The sequence below is a fragment of the Engystomops pustulosus genome, chromosome 10 (assembly GCF_040894005.1).
Source record: "Engystomops pustulosus chromosome 10, aEngPut4.maternal, whole genome shotgun sequence".
NCBI classification, from domain to species: Eukaryota; Metazoa; Chordata; class Amphibia; order Anura; family Leptodactylidae; genus Engystomops; species Engystomops pustulosus.
Genome location: NC_092420.1, coordinates 29776038 through 29790506, shown reverse-complemented (window position 1 = coordinate 29790506; position 14469 = coordinate 29776038). Strand labels below are relative to the sequence as shown.

Genomic DNA, 14469 nt, shown 5'->3' with positions numbered 1-14469 from the left:
TTGTTTGTTGTCTGTTACCATGGATATGTATTTGTCTGCTGTAGACACAGATCTGTAAAGGGAACCTGTCACAAGGATGTAGACCCATGATGTAGTCGCCAACTTGTTATCCAGGACAGTTAAAGGATCACGATGATGCCCTGTATTCAGGAAAAATCAGTATTACACCAAGAATGATTTTATTTAATTCTATATTCAAATTTCCTATAGAATATCACAAGGGATGGAGGAGATTAATGCTGGCTTGAACCCCTCCTGGATTAGTTGTCATAAAATACTTTTATCAGCTGCTACCCTGCAGTTTGCTGGAGAAAATGCATTTGGCCCATGAGACTTCAATTAGCCAGAAGGGGACATGTCAACGTGACTCCCTCCGTCCCGCTGTGCGCAGTATTTCAATAATATGTAAACTGACAATGTTTTTTTCTGTGCTGGATCTCCAAAAATATAAACCATCCTTGCGATCCTGTCACCTGCTCAATAATAGGTTGGTGCACCTTTATGGGACTTCGGTCACAGAACAGGTTCCCATTAAGTTTTTTTAGTTTAGATTTATTGGAAAATGTACGTATTTGAGCTTAGCTTAGATCTTTTCAATACTATAGAATACTGAGCAATAGGCTACAGTTCAGCTTTTCTCCATAAGAAGAACATTAAGAATATCTATGGTAACTGATTATATGTACATCTCTGTTTGCCTGTGTTATTCTAGATCATTTACTGGAAAGTAAAAAGTCTGCATGATGGAAAGAGGCACCATGGTGAACGCCATACTCTGTCATTTACTGGTCATAGGAGCTCAGGCATAATCCCAATAGTCCATCCATACTGTGAATATCAAGTATCTGTTACAGCCTATAACACTCAAGGGGACGGCCCAGAGAGTATCCCTGTCACCTTCCAAACTCCAGAAGGAGGTAAGAGACGAAAACATATATTACGTAAATTATTGGGAATATGGTCTGACACCTCTGTGTGGGAAGAATATGGTATGTCTGACACCTCTGTGGGGTTAGTATATAGTATGTCTGACACCACTGTGGGGTAGTATATGGTATGTCTGACACCTCTGTGTGGGAAGAATATGATACATCTGACACCTCTGTGTGGTTATATGATATGTCTGACACCTCTGTGTGGGAAGGATATTGTATGTCTGACACCTCTGTGGGGTTAGAATGTGGTATGTCTGACACCTCCGTGGGGTTAGAATGTGGTATGTCTGATACCTCTGTGGGGTTAGGATATGGTACATCTGACACCTTTGTGTGGTTAGGATATGGTATGTCTGACACCTCTGTAGAGTTATTATATATTGTCTGTCTGACACCTCTGTGGGGTTAGGATATGGTATGTCTGACACCTCTGTGGGATTAGGATATGGTACATCTGACACCTCTGTGTGGTTAGGATATGGTATGTTTGACACCTCTGTGGGGTTAGGATATGGTATGTCTGACACCTCTGTGGGGTTAGTATATGGTATGTCTGATACCTCTGTGGGGTTAGTATATGGTATGTCTGACACCTCTGTGTGGGTAGATAATCTATCGTATTGCAATTTTTTTTTTTTTTTTTAGTGCCTGAACAACCTCAGTTTCTGCGAATTGTAAGTTCTGATCCGGAGTCCTTCACACTCTCCTGGGCCCCACCAAAGAGAACCAATGGCATCCTTAGCAGTTACATACTACAGCACCAGATAAGTATGTATTTGTTGTTGGCTGGCATCTTGCGCAGTTTTTTAGGAGCTCTGCCACATCGTACTATAAATGTTGGGCTGTCGAATAGGAGGACTGAAAAAATTCATTAGACACATGGCAGGGGTGATTTATCAAGTGTCTAAAAGTCAGATGGTTTAGTCTTATGCTGCGCTATATTTATCAGTGTCTGCTGCTGGTTGCACTTTGTACCTCCTACTAATTGGTGAGGAAAATTCTGCATTTTTGTGATTTTGTAGCACACCTAAAGTCTTGCTGAAGTCACACCCCTTTCCTGCAGCAGTCAAAAAAGGGGCTAGAAACTATCTGCTTAAAACATCTTGTGCCACATTTATCAAAAGTTTTCTGTTCTTTGGGGTGTAAATTACTGATTGATACATCGGCCCCATAGAGTCCAGTGTATTCATGAGCAGAGCACGATTCTGCAGCTGATGGGTAACATGTTATGTGAGGCATTCGTTTTTACAGTATCGCCTTTAACTTATGATGGCTTTAAAAACCAGGAAAGGAGAATGTAGTGATATATACAGTGATCTTTTTAAAAGATCCACATGTATGTACCAGTGCATTGAACTTGTGTAACTCTAGTGAAGCTCTTAGTCTTATAAATCCTTATTCATGCTAATGATCCTGGGGGGCACTTGTGCAGTGAGCAGGAAGTGAACCTGCAAAAATTAAAATTCTATCTGAACAAAAACTAATTATTGCATAAAATGATTGCATAACATGAGATAATGTAGAGACCATGGGGGCATTTATGAGGACTTCTATGGCACTAAAGTGGCTTGTGGACACCAGGGGGCATGGGGGGTGGCGTAACAGGAATGCACACGCTGCAGCCAGCGATTTCTCAAACATGAAAAGTCGCTGGCCGTGCTTACTTCTACGCTAGGTAGGACAAGGTGTAGAAATATAATGCTCTGCAGCAACCCACCAGGGGGTCGGTGGGCTATTATATAGCGGTGAACGAGCACCAGCGTATGATAAATAAGGATTCTGTCGCTCTACTCTGCACCAAATCTTCTCAGAGGATTCCCTTGTAGGAACCAACACAGCATAGTTGCTCAGTACCAAAAATGACAGGAACTTGGTATTTAAAAAGTTGGTTTTGAAAAAGTACAGAGATTTCGATACATTGGGGCTCATTTACTAAGGATCCGCGGTCCGCACTATCATCAGAATACCCGTCGATTTCCAATGTGCGGTGAATTTAGAAGGGGTTTTTGGCGCACAAACGGATTTTGGCACATCGGCGCCTGCTTTCACGTGACACAAATCAAGGAAAGGGCCGTTTCGGACAACACACGGGATTTAACATTTAAATTGTGTCGCAATGCAGTGTGTCATTTATACATATGGATTCACTGTCGAACTGTGGTATGATGCGCCTACCAGAGGTGGTGAATTTAAGGGCACCCCTCCATCTCATGTATCATCAATAAGATTTAATATAATAATTGACCATAGACTATTCTTCTTCCAAATGGGTTTGTCTTCTGCTGGATCTTTGGAAAGCAACATTAAGTCTTAGAGCCTGGGCCCACTGAGTGCTTCTCTGGTACTCTGGTGCATGGATTCCTTTTTATATTCTATCTACCTAATTATGTTTTATTCCTGTTTTGTTTAGTTAATGACAGTGATATCATTGGGAGTTTGCACAACATCACCATAACAGACCCGAATGCAATCAGTCAGAGAATTCCACGTCTTGAGCTCGGTGTGACGTACAAGTTCTACCTTCGCGCATGTACCCGTATTGGATGTAGCAAACCTGTGAGTGAGGAAGGACTGCCCAGGACACAAGCAAGTAAGACCATTTATAAAACATTTGTCCTATCAGCATTTTTTTTGCCAAACCGCTGAGTTTCATGAGTATTGTCACTGGAGGAACAAGTCTATGGACGTCCTATCAAGTCTTAAGTTGTGTCTCTTTATGATTAAAAACCACTATAATGATGGGTCCTGACTGTATATTTATGAGAACACCCAAAATCCAAGCAATTGGTTCTTTCTGCCACAATAGGGGAATGTAGTTTTTTTTACAAGATGGACCACCTGCAATGAATACTATGGTATTAGACTGTCTATCTTTTTCTATAAAGCTTAAGCAGACACTTCATGGCAGACATGACACACCTAATCATAACTTATGATGATTCACAAATGCTGGTTCATATCCAGTTTCCCAGGAAAGTACATATAGTTCTAGCTTTTCTATGCAATGGCAGATCTTCATACCTATCCAATGGGAGGTTAGATAGGACCATGCCACTCATCTTATTTCAAAATGCTGAGAATAGAAGCTTAAAGGGGTTTTCCCATGAAGACAAGTAAGGCCCTATCCACGGGATAGGGCCTAACTTGATGATCAGTGGGGGTCACAGTGCTTATAACCCCTCAGATCGCTAAAACATGGGGTCCGACCGACCCCTCGTCACTCCATCAGAGTAATGGAGCAGAACGGTCATGCGCGCCTGTCTGCTCTATTAGTCTAAGGGCGGCGAGGGGGTCCGTCGGACCCTTGTTTTCACAATCTGTGGGGGTCTCAGCACTGAGACCCCCACTGATCAGCAAGTTAGGCCCTATCCTGTACATGGTTGTTCCCTGTTAAATGACCAATGGCGGGTACTGCAGCTTGGCTCCAATTCAATATGCCATCTCCAGATTCAGACACCGCCTGGCACACAAAGCATGGAGATTCTCTTTCAGGTCTATCCTACGTGTGCCAGAATCTGCTGACAGTGATTTTATAGGTATAAGCATAAACTTATTACACAATTTGATTGGATACATGGCATTATTACTGTTTTCTGACATTACCAATTTATTTGGAGAGAGATTATTGTAATAAAGCGAAAAAAAGAATTATACAATAATATAAGAAATTTAGAACATTGCTGAAATCATCGCAAATATGAAGAAACAAACTGACTACTAAATAATACATATATGGCAAACACATAGCATGAGTGCTGCTGCGCTGCAGTAATCAATAGGATCACAATGTTACCCCTGGGTTTATGCTTTTTAGAGGAAATCCGGTTTTGTCAACGAAGTTCATTTTCTAGCAAAATAATTGTTACAATCTATCAGAAGAATTCTCTGGTGACACAGATGAGAAATCCAATGTAAAATGTTATTGTGCACAAGAAAATATCTTCAAAACTTCTTCTTTCTTTCAGGATTTTCTACCTTTTCTTCCTCTCCAACTCAAACTTCTGCTTTTGCTGCCAAAGTTCCTGCTATAGGTTTGTGCTGTTGCTTGCTGTCAGACTTGGGATGTGACTGTCTATGCAATAATCCTTGTACTGTGTTAGATGGCTTTCTTAATCCTTAAAGGGGGTTTCCAGCATTAGATGATTAGAGTGTGTGAGCAGCTCGGTCTGTGGACACAGGATCATGTGCTGGTCTGATTCCATGGACCAAATACCTACCAGTAGTCGGCCTTATCCAAAAGACATACTGTAAATGTTAGATCCTCAAGGGTCCTACTTCAGGGACCATGGCTTATCAAGGTGAAAGTATGGTGGAAAGCTCTTTAAACTAGCACCCTGCCTCTTCACTGTCTGTTTACTTATACAATAAATAAACTCTACATATGTGCATGTATGTTTAAAGGAAATCTACCATCAAAATTCAAGAATGATAAACCAGGGACACTCACTCATAGATCCAGGCACTGTGATTGTGGTAATCTTCTTATATTTGTTATATTTTCCTTCTTTAAAAATATGCTAATGAGCCAAAAGGCCTCTCGAAGTCTTACCCTCCCTCTTCCTCCAGCAAAGGACATTTCGGCATACAGTGGAAGGGGGAAGTGTTCTTGCATAGTGTAAAAGCCTGTGAAGCTGCAAGCTGGAGGGGCTTTGGTATCCCCCCATCCAAGAGCCCTTCTGACTCATTACCATAATGTTGATTTTTAGAAGGAAGGCGAAAATAGAAGATTACCACAGTCATGGTGCATAGATCTATGAGTAAGTGTCCTTGGTTTATCACGCTTGATTTTGGTGGCATATTTCCTTTAACATCAGGTAGAATTTCATCAAAGGGAATGGCCTGTAAACAGTCATTCCATGACCACAGGCTGAGTGATACTTGTATGATCCACTTACGGTGTATATGATTGAGACCCAAACCGATCACAAGAACAGGGATTCTCACTAATAGAGCAATGATCACTGATATGTGCTACCACTCCATTCATAGTCTGTGGAACATAAAAAGATTTTCCACCGTTGTAATTGACTTTTTCCACCAGTCCGATGTGCTTGTATGATCATTGCTTGATTCAAACATGGGACACGAGACCACTGTTCTCATGATTATGGGGTCCCATCAGTCCTCAAACAATAAAAGGCAGGGGATAAATATTGTTCATGGAACAATCTTTATTGCCCTTTGGATGTATGCAGGGAGTCAGGGGCTATGGAGATTTATAGCAAAAGAAAGGAGTTCAAGATACTGTAAAATATATAATTTTGCCTATTTAGAGTGAAAATTAGAAAGATGTTTTATTACTTTTTGTACTGGAACTGTTTACTACTAGATGATGGTGTTTTTTTTCACTAGTCATGTACTTTAATATTATGACAAAACCAAATGAACTTGTTACACATGGGGCTCATACACACAAATGCATTACCTCTCCATACAACCTGCTCATCAGTGGCGTAACTAGAAGCTGATGGGCCCCAGTACAAAGTCTGTGCCAGGCCCCCGACTATAATGTATGGTTTATTTAACTGGTGTTCTCGTTACGCCCCTGCTGCTCATTTAAGTGTATGTGTGACTGTGGAGCCAAGAATGATAAGTGGAAACTCTTTGTAGTGCTAAGTTCCCTTTTAATTATATAAAAAATGTTCCTTAAATGTTGCTTAAATATTTATATATAATTAACCAAATCACATATAATAGACAGAATATCCTGTGGAGAAGTAGATTTGTCTTGTTGTTCCCTGCAGTCTGTGTGTATGATGTGTATGTAGTTTGTAGCAGTAGATGCATAGTAGTATGTAACCTGTTTTAATAATAAGGAACCATTACATTTATGTATAATATAAAGCTATGTAAACTGTATTGCAATCATTTCCACTTGGGGATTGATAAAGTATTATTTACTCTCTCTAATCTGAATACTTATATTGTGTGTGGTGTTGTTTCTCCATTGCAGCTTTCGCTAATGCCTCTCAGGGGCTATCTACCCGGGGCTGGTTCATCGGACTGATGTGCGCTGTGGCTCTATTAACACTTTTAATGCTGGTCGGTTGTTTTGTGCAAATAAACCGAGGAGGAAAATATGCAGGTATCTTAAGCTGTAAGAAATACTTTATACACCAACTCACAATGTATTGTGCTACATTCTTATTATATGTCACCGGCACCCCACCCCTTAATTCTTTAATAACATATTCAACAACTCACACCCCATTGTAATGCATTTGCGGGCTAACTAGGAGTAAGTTATCCCTGAGAAGGGTGTGAGGGGGTTATACAGGGGCATCATTCCACCTTCTAACCAAGACTTCCATCACCCGGTAATGTAGGAGGTAAGCTCGGCTTACTGCACTTTACCTGTTTGTTCATTGTGGTATTATCTTCGCCTTTGGTGCCTCCTTTATATTATAGGACATTGTATAATACACTAGCATTTTAATTGGCTCCTATCTATCCATATATATGTATTTGTCATTCCTTCATTTCCAAGGTGTCCCTGACCATGTTTGTAATATGCATCAGTCGTCTTATATGCTATATTTTCTCGTATATTAAAGGACATCTACCATCATATTCACTGAGGATAGGTGATTAGTACTCACCTCCCGGTCTCGTCTCCATGTGCTGTAATCTTTGCTTGTTATGTGCTTTAACAGCGGCATTTGAAAGAAAATCACTATTTCAAATAATTCAAATTAGGGCTCTTTCACATTACCATTGGCGCTCAGCTTCAGTCGCGCATCCGTTGCATTGTGTCCCTTCCGTTTTGTCTAAAACAGAAGGTTTACCATTGCTTTGAAATCATCACAACTGGTTTTTCAGCCTCATCAGTGGAAAAAAAATAAAATTTCATTGGGGGTTTTTTTTGAGGACCCATAGACTTTTATTGCCTTCCGTGATCCGCATCCATGAAAAAAATAGGACATGTGTCATGATTTGATGTCATCACACTTGAGGCATCCATGGAAATCATCGAACTATGGACGTGAAAAACGCCAATCTGAAAGAGCCCTTAGGCTGAGGTGCTGGGCAGAGCCTCTCTCGGCACCACTGGGATTTAAGTTCTGCACACCCATGGTCCTGTGTTGTTCCACCTGGCAATGCCTACAGAGCTTGCAGAGAGCCGGAGACGTCAGCGGCTCTCCAGAAATCTCATGCATGTGTAATAATTACATTCCTTGTGCAGCCAGCTCTCTACAAGTAGGTGGTGCCAGATGGGACAACTTGGGACATGGCGTGCATAAATTAATCCTGATGGAACCAAGAGAGGCTTGACCTAGTGCCTCAGCCTAATTTGAATAATTTCAAGAGGTGATTTTCCTCCAAATGCAGCCGTTCCAGTACAGACTACAGCACAGGGGAACAGGATGGGCAGGATAGTACTAATCATTACCAACAGTGATACTTTAAGTGCATTAAATTCCACACTGAGATAGCTACCATATGTCCCTTTTTCCCTTGGTACTAGGGTAAAATGATTGATAACAATGAAGCAATAGCTGATGTGCTCATATAGTAGTTGTGTAGTTTTCATTGGAAGGACCCTCTAAGCCCTGGGTACACGATAAAACAATGCGTGCAATATATTTAGCTATGATGCAAATTGCGACAAAAAAAAAAGAATAATTGCATCATTTGCATTTATTATGAGCATAAAACACCAAAAAAAATTACACTTAGCCTTAACACTACATAAAAGGAGACTTACAGTGTGGATTAATTTTATTAATGACATGAGAGTATTATTGTAGTGAAAGCTATTGACTATGAGTATTATACCCATGGAAGGGCTGGGGTCGCTGGCAGAAATAGAATATTTATGTGTCCAGCTCTAGTTCTTGCATGACTGAAATCATACCGTGAATTTCACACCCTGATTTTTATATTTAATAGAAATTGAATGGACCATAGAGAATTCTCAGAATTTATATTATATTTTTTCTGGCAAGACATTTCCACCAATGTCTAAAGATCACAAACAGAATAATACGAAGCAATGATTATAAAGAGACAGTACATCATGTAACGGCAAACACCAAATACACCCTAAAAGCTCTTCTTACTTGTTTTAGTAAAGAACGCAGCTTTTCTTATGACCCTGTGGTGTGATAGTCAATTGTTATTCTTCCTAAGCATATATAGATCAACTGACAACTAGGAATGTAATCCCACACAGTCTGACATTGTGTGAAAGTGTGGGGACAGACTCCAACTGGAAATAAACACTTGTCCATTTATTTATAAAGTTCCATGAGGAATAAAAGAGGAATGATACAATGTACAGTCTAACAAAATATTATCCAGAATACTTATAAGATTAACAAGTATTTCCAAAAGAAGGCATTTAAAGGGAACCTGTCACCAGCAAGACGCCTGTTAAACCCCTAAACATACCTTATAGGGTGTAGTAAATGCTATCCAGGCATGTCCTTATAACGCTGGTGTGCCGGCCGCATGCTGAAATAACAACTTATATTCCAAGTCATCTATTAGTCAGGGGGGTGGGGTTTGGGGCTGACTAGCCAAGTGTGCACCCAGCCTCCAGCCAGGTGCGTCATCAAAACTCCACCTTCATTTCTCTTTTCTGGCGATTCCTGCCCTGCCTCCAGCACCTCCACGTCCTCTGTGATCTCGTACGAAATCTCAGACATGCGCAGTGCGTTTAGTATCTCCTCTCCAGCCCCGCACTTACCCGTAGGGAGAAATGCACAATGCGCATGCCCCGCAAGTGACGGCGAGGTGCGCAGCTTGCAGTGCATGTGCTGTGCGCATTTCTCCCTGCAGGTCCGGAGAGGAGATACTAAACGCACTGCGCATGTCTGAGATTTCGGATAAGAACGCAGAGGACGGAGAGGTGCTGGAGGCAGGACAGGAATCTTCTGAAAAGAGAAATGTAGGCGGAGTTTTGATGACGCACCTGGTTGGAGGCTGGGTGCACACTTGGCTAGTCAGCCCCAAACCCCACCCCCCTGACTAATAGATGACTTGGAATATAAGGTAATATTTCAGCATGCGGCCGGCACCTCAGCGTTATAAGGACATGCCTGGACAGCATTTACTACACCCTATAAGGTATGTTTATGGGTTTAACAGGTGTCCCACTGATGACAGGTTCCCTTGAAGAAGAAGGTACAAATCTTAAAGTGATTAGTAGTAGGGAATGTAATAAGTTTTAAGTATAAATCACTACATAAGAAAATATAGAAAGTCTTTTTAAATAATCTATTATACCTTTTTTTTCAGTGAAAGAGAAAGAAGAGCTCCATCCTGAACCAGAAGTGCAGTCTATCAAGGAACATTTTTTTGATGACTATAGGTTAGTGCTTGGTGCAGTTCACACTACTATGATACTATGAGCATACAGTGTGTCTCAATATATCATACTTCAGCATGGTAGTAAATCACCAAGTCAAGAACATTGTGGATAAGGTAATAAAAATTATTAAGAAAGAGTCAGCCCAGATGGCTGATTAAAGTATGGCCAAATTTAAGGGATAGGAACCAATCTATTATGGAAATTGGAAATAATGCAAATGTCAAAGTTGACATGCCACAAATATTTGCCAGCTTCTCTGACTTCATATTTACATTTAACTATATTTTATGACACTATACAATACATAGTAGTCTGATAACCTCATAATATCATAATTGCTAGTGACAGACTTCCGATAGGCACAGTGTATAAGCTGTCTCACACACTCAAAGGTAAGTGATTGACTACATTTATGGATCAGACACAGGCAGAATGGGAACCAAGGAAAAGTTAACAATTATTTTCCATTCTATCCAGAGTTTTGTGACAACTTAAATGAAATCAAAAGACGAGGGGGCACTGTCTCCGTCTTTCGAAATCAAGGTTTAATCACCAGAGGCGACAGGGCTTTTTTTACTGTGAGAACTTTCAATCTGTGGAAAAGCCTGCCTCAGGCGCTGGTCACAGCAGGGACAGCAGAGAGCGTCAAGAAGGGGCTAGATGCCTTTTTACACCTAAATAACATTGACGGTTATGTTATATAGAATTGTTTCCCCTAAATCCCTTTCTCACCCAATCCCTTCCCTTCCTTGGTTGAACTTGATGGACAAGGGTCTTTTTTCAACCGTATAAACTATGATACTATGAACTTCTCCTTACTGTAACTTATTGATGAGGAATTTGCTACTCGGATATCAACAGCTTTTGTACAAAAAATACCATATATTGCTCTCTGCTCTGCCATAACTTTAAATTGTATTGGAATCCCAAAGATAACATTGTGGGGGTTTCTGTATGCGTCAAACCTCCCCTATACAATATAACTACTCATATAGTCCACAACTTAGTAGACAATCTTCTATGATGTCTGTCTTTAACATATTGTTTTCCTTTAGTTCCAGTGATAAGAAGGCAACAAGCGGCAGTATGGACTCACTGAGCCTAGATATCAAAACCTACGACAGTGTGGACAGCCTTGTCCAATACAGTGATGGCGAACACAGTCACTTCAACGAAGATGGATCCTTCATTGGAGCTTACACAGAGTCAAAGGAGAAACATGCAGAGGATGGAAATACACACATTCAGTCTGTACAGTCTTAACAAGTCCACTGCCACCACAAAAAACTTTCTTATATATATTGAAATACACAAGTAACATGGAAGGCACCTTTGCTGCATACATTAGAAAGAACTGGCTTGGATATTTCATCATCAAAAACTTAGCAGCCGAAAAACGTGAGGGTTTGACCTAAAAATGGGATGTTATCTGTTTCTCCTCTATTGTCATTTTTCCTTCTCACTGAAGAAGCATATCTGTTTATCCCTGCACATATGTATATAACAACTTATATATTGTGTGAAGGAAGTTATCATGTACACACACCATGTGCCAAGAGTTGGCCTTTAACAATTTGAAACATCCCATCATGCACCTGTGCCATCCATACATCATGCATGTGATATGAAGATCCGGTGTTTGTTATTATTGGATATTTTTTGCAGCAGATTATGGGGTAATGGACAGTTCCCTATCTGTAAAGTTGTAGCATATTGTACAGGTATCTCATGCTTCGTATTGTCTACTGTAGCTCTTATTGTGACTTGTAAGAACCAGTTTTGGCATAACCTGTTACCTGTGTCCATACACTGAGCATACTTACCATATGCAAAATACTGAGTACCTAAAGCTTAAAGAGAATCTGTCACAAATAAAATAAAGTAAATTCCACAAACAAAATGTTATAGAGCAGGAAGAGCTGAGTAGAGTGTACATTGTTTCCAGGCAGCATATTATACAGCAGGAGGGACTGAACACATTGTACATACTCTCCTATTTGCAGACAGCATGTTGTAGAGCAGGAGGAACTGAATAGATTGGACACAGTGGCCCAGATTAACTGAAGGCCGTGCGCCAGTTGTCTGTCAGACTTTTTTTGCAGGTTTTTTTTATGTGAAAACTTCTATCACATGTATTAAAGTGTCTGCACCACATATGTGCCGCACATGACCCTTTTGTGTCCTGGTTGCGCTATATAGCAGGAGGAGCTGAGGAAATTTTACATTATGTCCTATCTGCAGAAACAATATAGTAAAGCATGGTGGCTTAGCAGATTTAGTATTACTTGCCATTTATATATCTGACATTTCACATCAGCCATTGTTAGCTTTTGTCATTAACTGATAGGACAAGAGTAGAGATATATATGTAGAAAATACAAGTTATTCTTATCTGTTTAGATCATTCTGCTCTGTAATATACTGCCAGTACAATGGATAGCATAAGTCATGGTGATTGCTTCCTTTTTATAGTGCCTGTACAAGTTAAATTGAATTCCGCCAAAAGCTGAGGATTTTGTCTTATTCTCTAATGTGTTTGCAAGTCGTGAAACTTATGGAAGCCCAGACAGGAATTTTTACAATGTCCAATTCTTTATTTTTTGGGCAGATATCACCTCTTGACAATAGTTTTAGATCACATAACCAACCATAAGGTCCTATCCCCGCCTGATTCAGCTGTTCTAAGGGTGAAAATACATGGTGTGGATGGGATGTGGCCAGCCACATCCAATTAACGCATTTTGCTGATAATTCATTATTAGTAACTGTATCATGTTAACAGTATTAGTAACCAGTTAATAAATAATAATTGAGAATTATCTGCAAAATGCATTAAACAGATGCAGCCGCCCACATCATAACTGCAGCTGCCTGCATCCTGCCCACATATGTTATTGGCACCCTAATTATTCTTATTCCTAGAACACAACATACTCACATGTACCTTAGATTAGACTGGTGATTTACAACTTGCAACAACTACAATCCATAACAGGTTCTTAAAAAAGTTCAACAGCAGCAAGTAGAGAAATGTAGCTTACAGGCCACTTTGATGAAGAAAAGTGGCCTACTGAAGAACACCTGACTTACATAGGACCTCTAGTTACAAATGGACCTTGCCCCAGGCTACAATAAACAGATATAACAGTTATCACAGGTGTCTACAATGAAGCTTTATTGGTAATCCTGGTTCTTATGAGAATCCAACATTTTTAAAATCCAATTGTCACAGAGACCAAAAAAATTTTGGCTGGGGTTACAATTATAAAATATACAGTTCCGACTTACATGCAAATTCAACTTAAGAAAAAACCCACAGAACCTATCTTGTACGTAACCCGGGGACTGCCTTTACTGGCAGTGAAGGCTTAAGTCACAGACATTAATCCTGAAAAGGACCTTTACTTTTATGTTCTCAATGGAACGTTGCAAACTAGAGAGATTTACTACACCAATAAAATCCACAAATATGTACACTGGCAAAGCTTGACCTCACATCTGTCAACATTTCTATTGTCTGGTGGATAAAAGAAAAGAGAGATCTATGAACACGTGATGATGAATATTCCTGGTAGATAATCGCCCTATGTAATTACCATGAATGGCAGGACAAGAAGACATCATTTTCAGGCCTCCTGCTTATAGGCGATGATGCATGAATTGCTCCTTAGATATTTGCCTTCTCTCAAACCTTCCACATGACAAATATGTCTGTAGGCTACAGATGCATAAAGTCGGTCCTCGCTTACTACTTGTGTTGATGACGCCTTTCTTTGCATGATGAGCAACCATGAATGAATAAAGTTTATTTGTGTAAAGAATCAAGGGTGTTGTTAAAAAGGAAGACGCTCAATGCATTGTGTTGTCTTGTTTGTATTTTGCTCTTTGATAAAAAAAATAAAATAAATAAAAATAAATTACTTTAACCCCTTAACGCTCTGCGCCGTAGCTCTACGGCGCAGAGGTATAAGGGAAGTATGAAGAGGGCTCACGGGCTGAGTCCTCTTCATACAGAGGTGGGGGTTTTTGCATTTTGCACAAAACCCCCACCGCTAATAACCGCGGTCGGTGCTTGCACCGATCGCGGCTATTAACCCTCTAAACGCCGCCCGCAAAGTCGCGGGCGGCGTTTAAAAGACGGCGGCGCGCGGGCGCCGCCATCTTTTTTTCGATCGCCACGCCCCCGAACGTCATCGGGGGGCGGCGATCGGTTACCATGGT

At 40.5% G+C, this 14469-nt stretch overlaps 1 protein-coding gene across 7 annotated transcripts in view; it reads left to right on the top strand.

The window, feature by feature from the left end:
• Positions 1-14069, top strand: part of CHL1 (cell adhesion molecule L1 like) — a 65667-nt gene extending 51598 nt beyond the window's left edge. For 4 of the 7 annotated variants that reach the window (XM_072128887.1, XM_072128890.1, XM_072128888.1 and 1 more), the window contains exons 20-26: positions 713-917; positions 1581-1703; positions 3346-3525; positions 4901-4966; positions 6889-7032; positions 10176-10248; positions 11304-14069. In XM_072128887.1, coding sequence (XP_071984988.1) covers positions 713-917; positions 1581-1703; positions 3346-3525; positions 4901-4966; positions 6889-7032; positions 10176-10248; positions 11304-11511 — 999 coding nt within the window. In that variant the 3' untranslated portion in view covers positions 11512-14069. The remainder of the gene's footprint in view (positions 1-712; positions 918-1580; positions 1704-3345; positions 3526-4900; positions 4967-6888; positions 7033-10175; positions 10249-11303) is intronic. The other 3 variants (XM_072128891.1, XM_072128893.1, XM_072128892.1) reach the window with 3 other exon arrangements.
• The last annotated feature ends 400 nt before the right edge of the window (positions 14070-14469 follow it).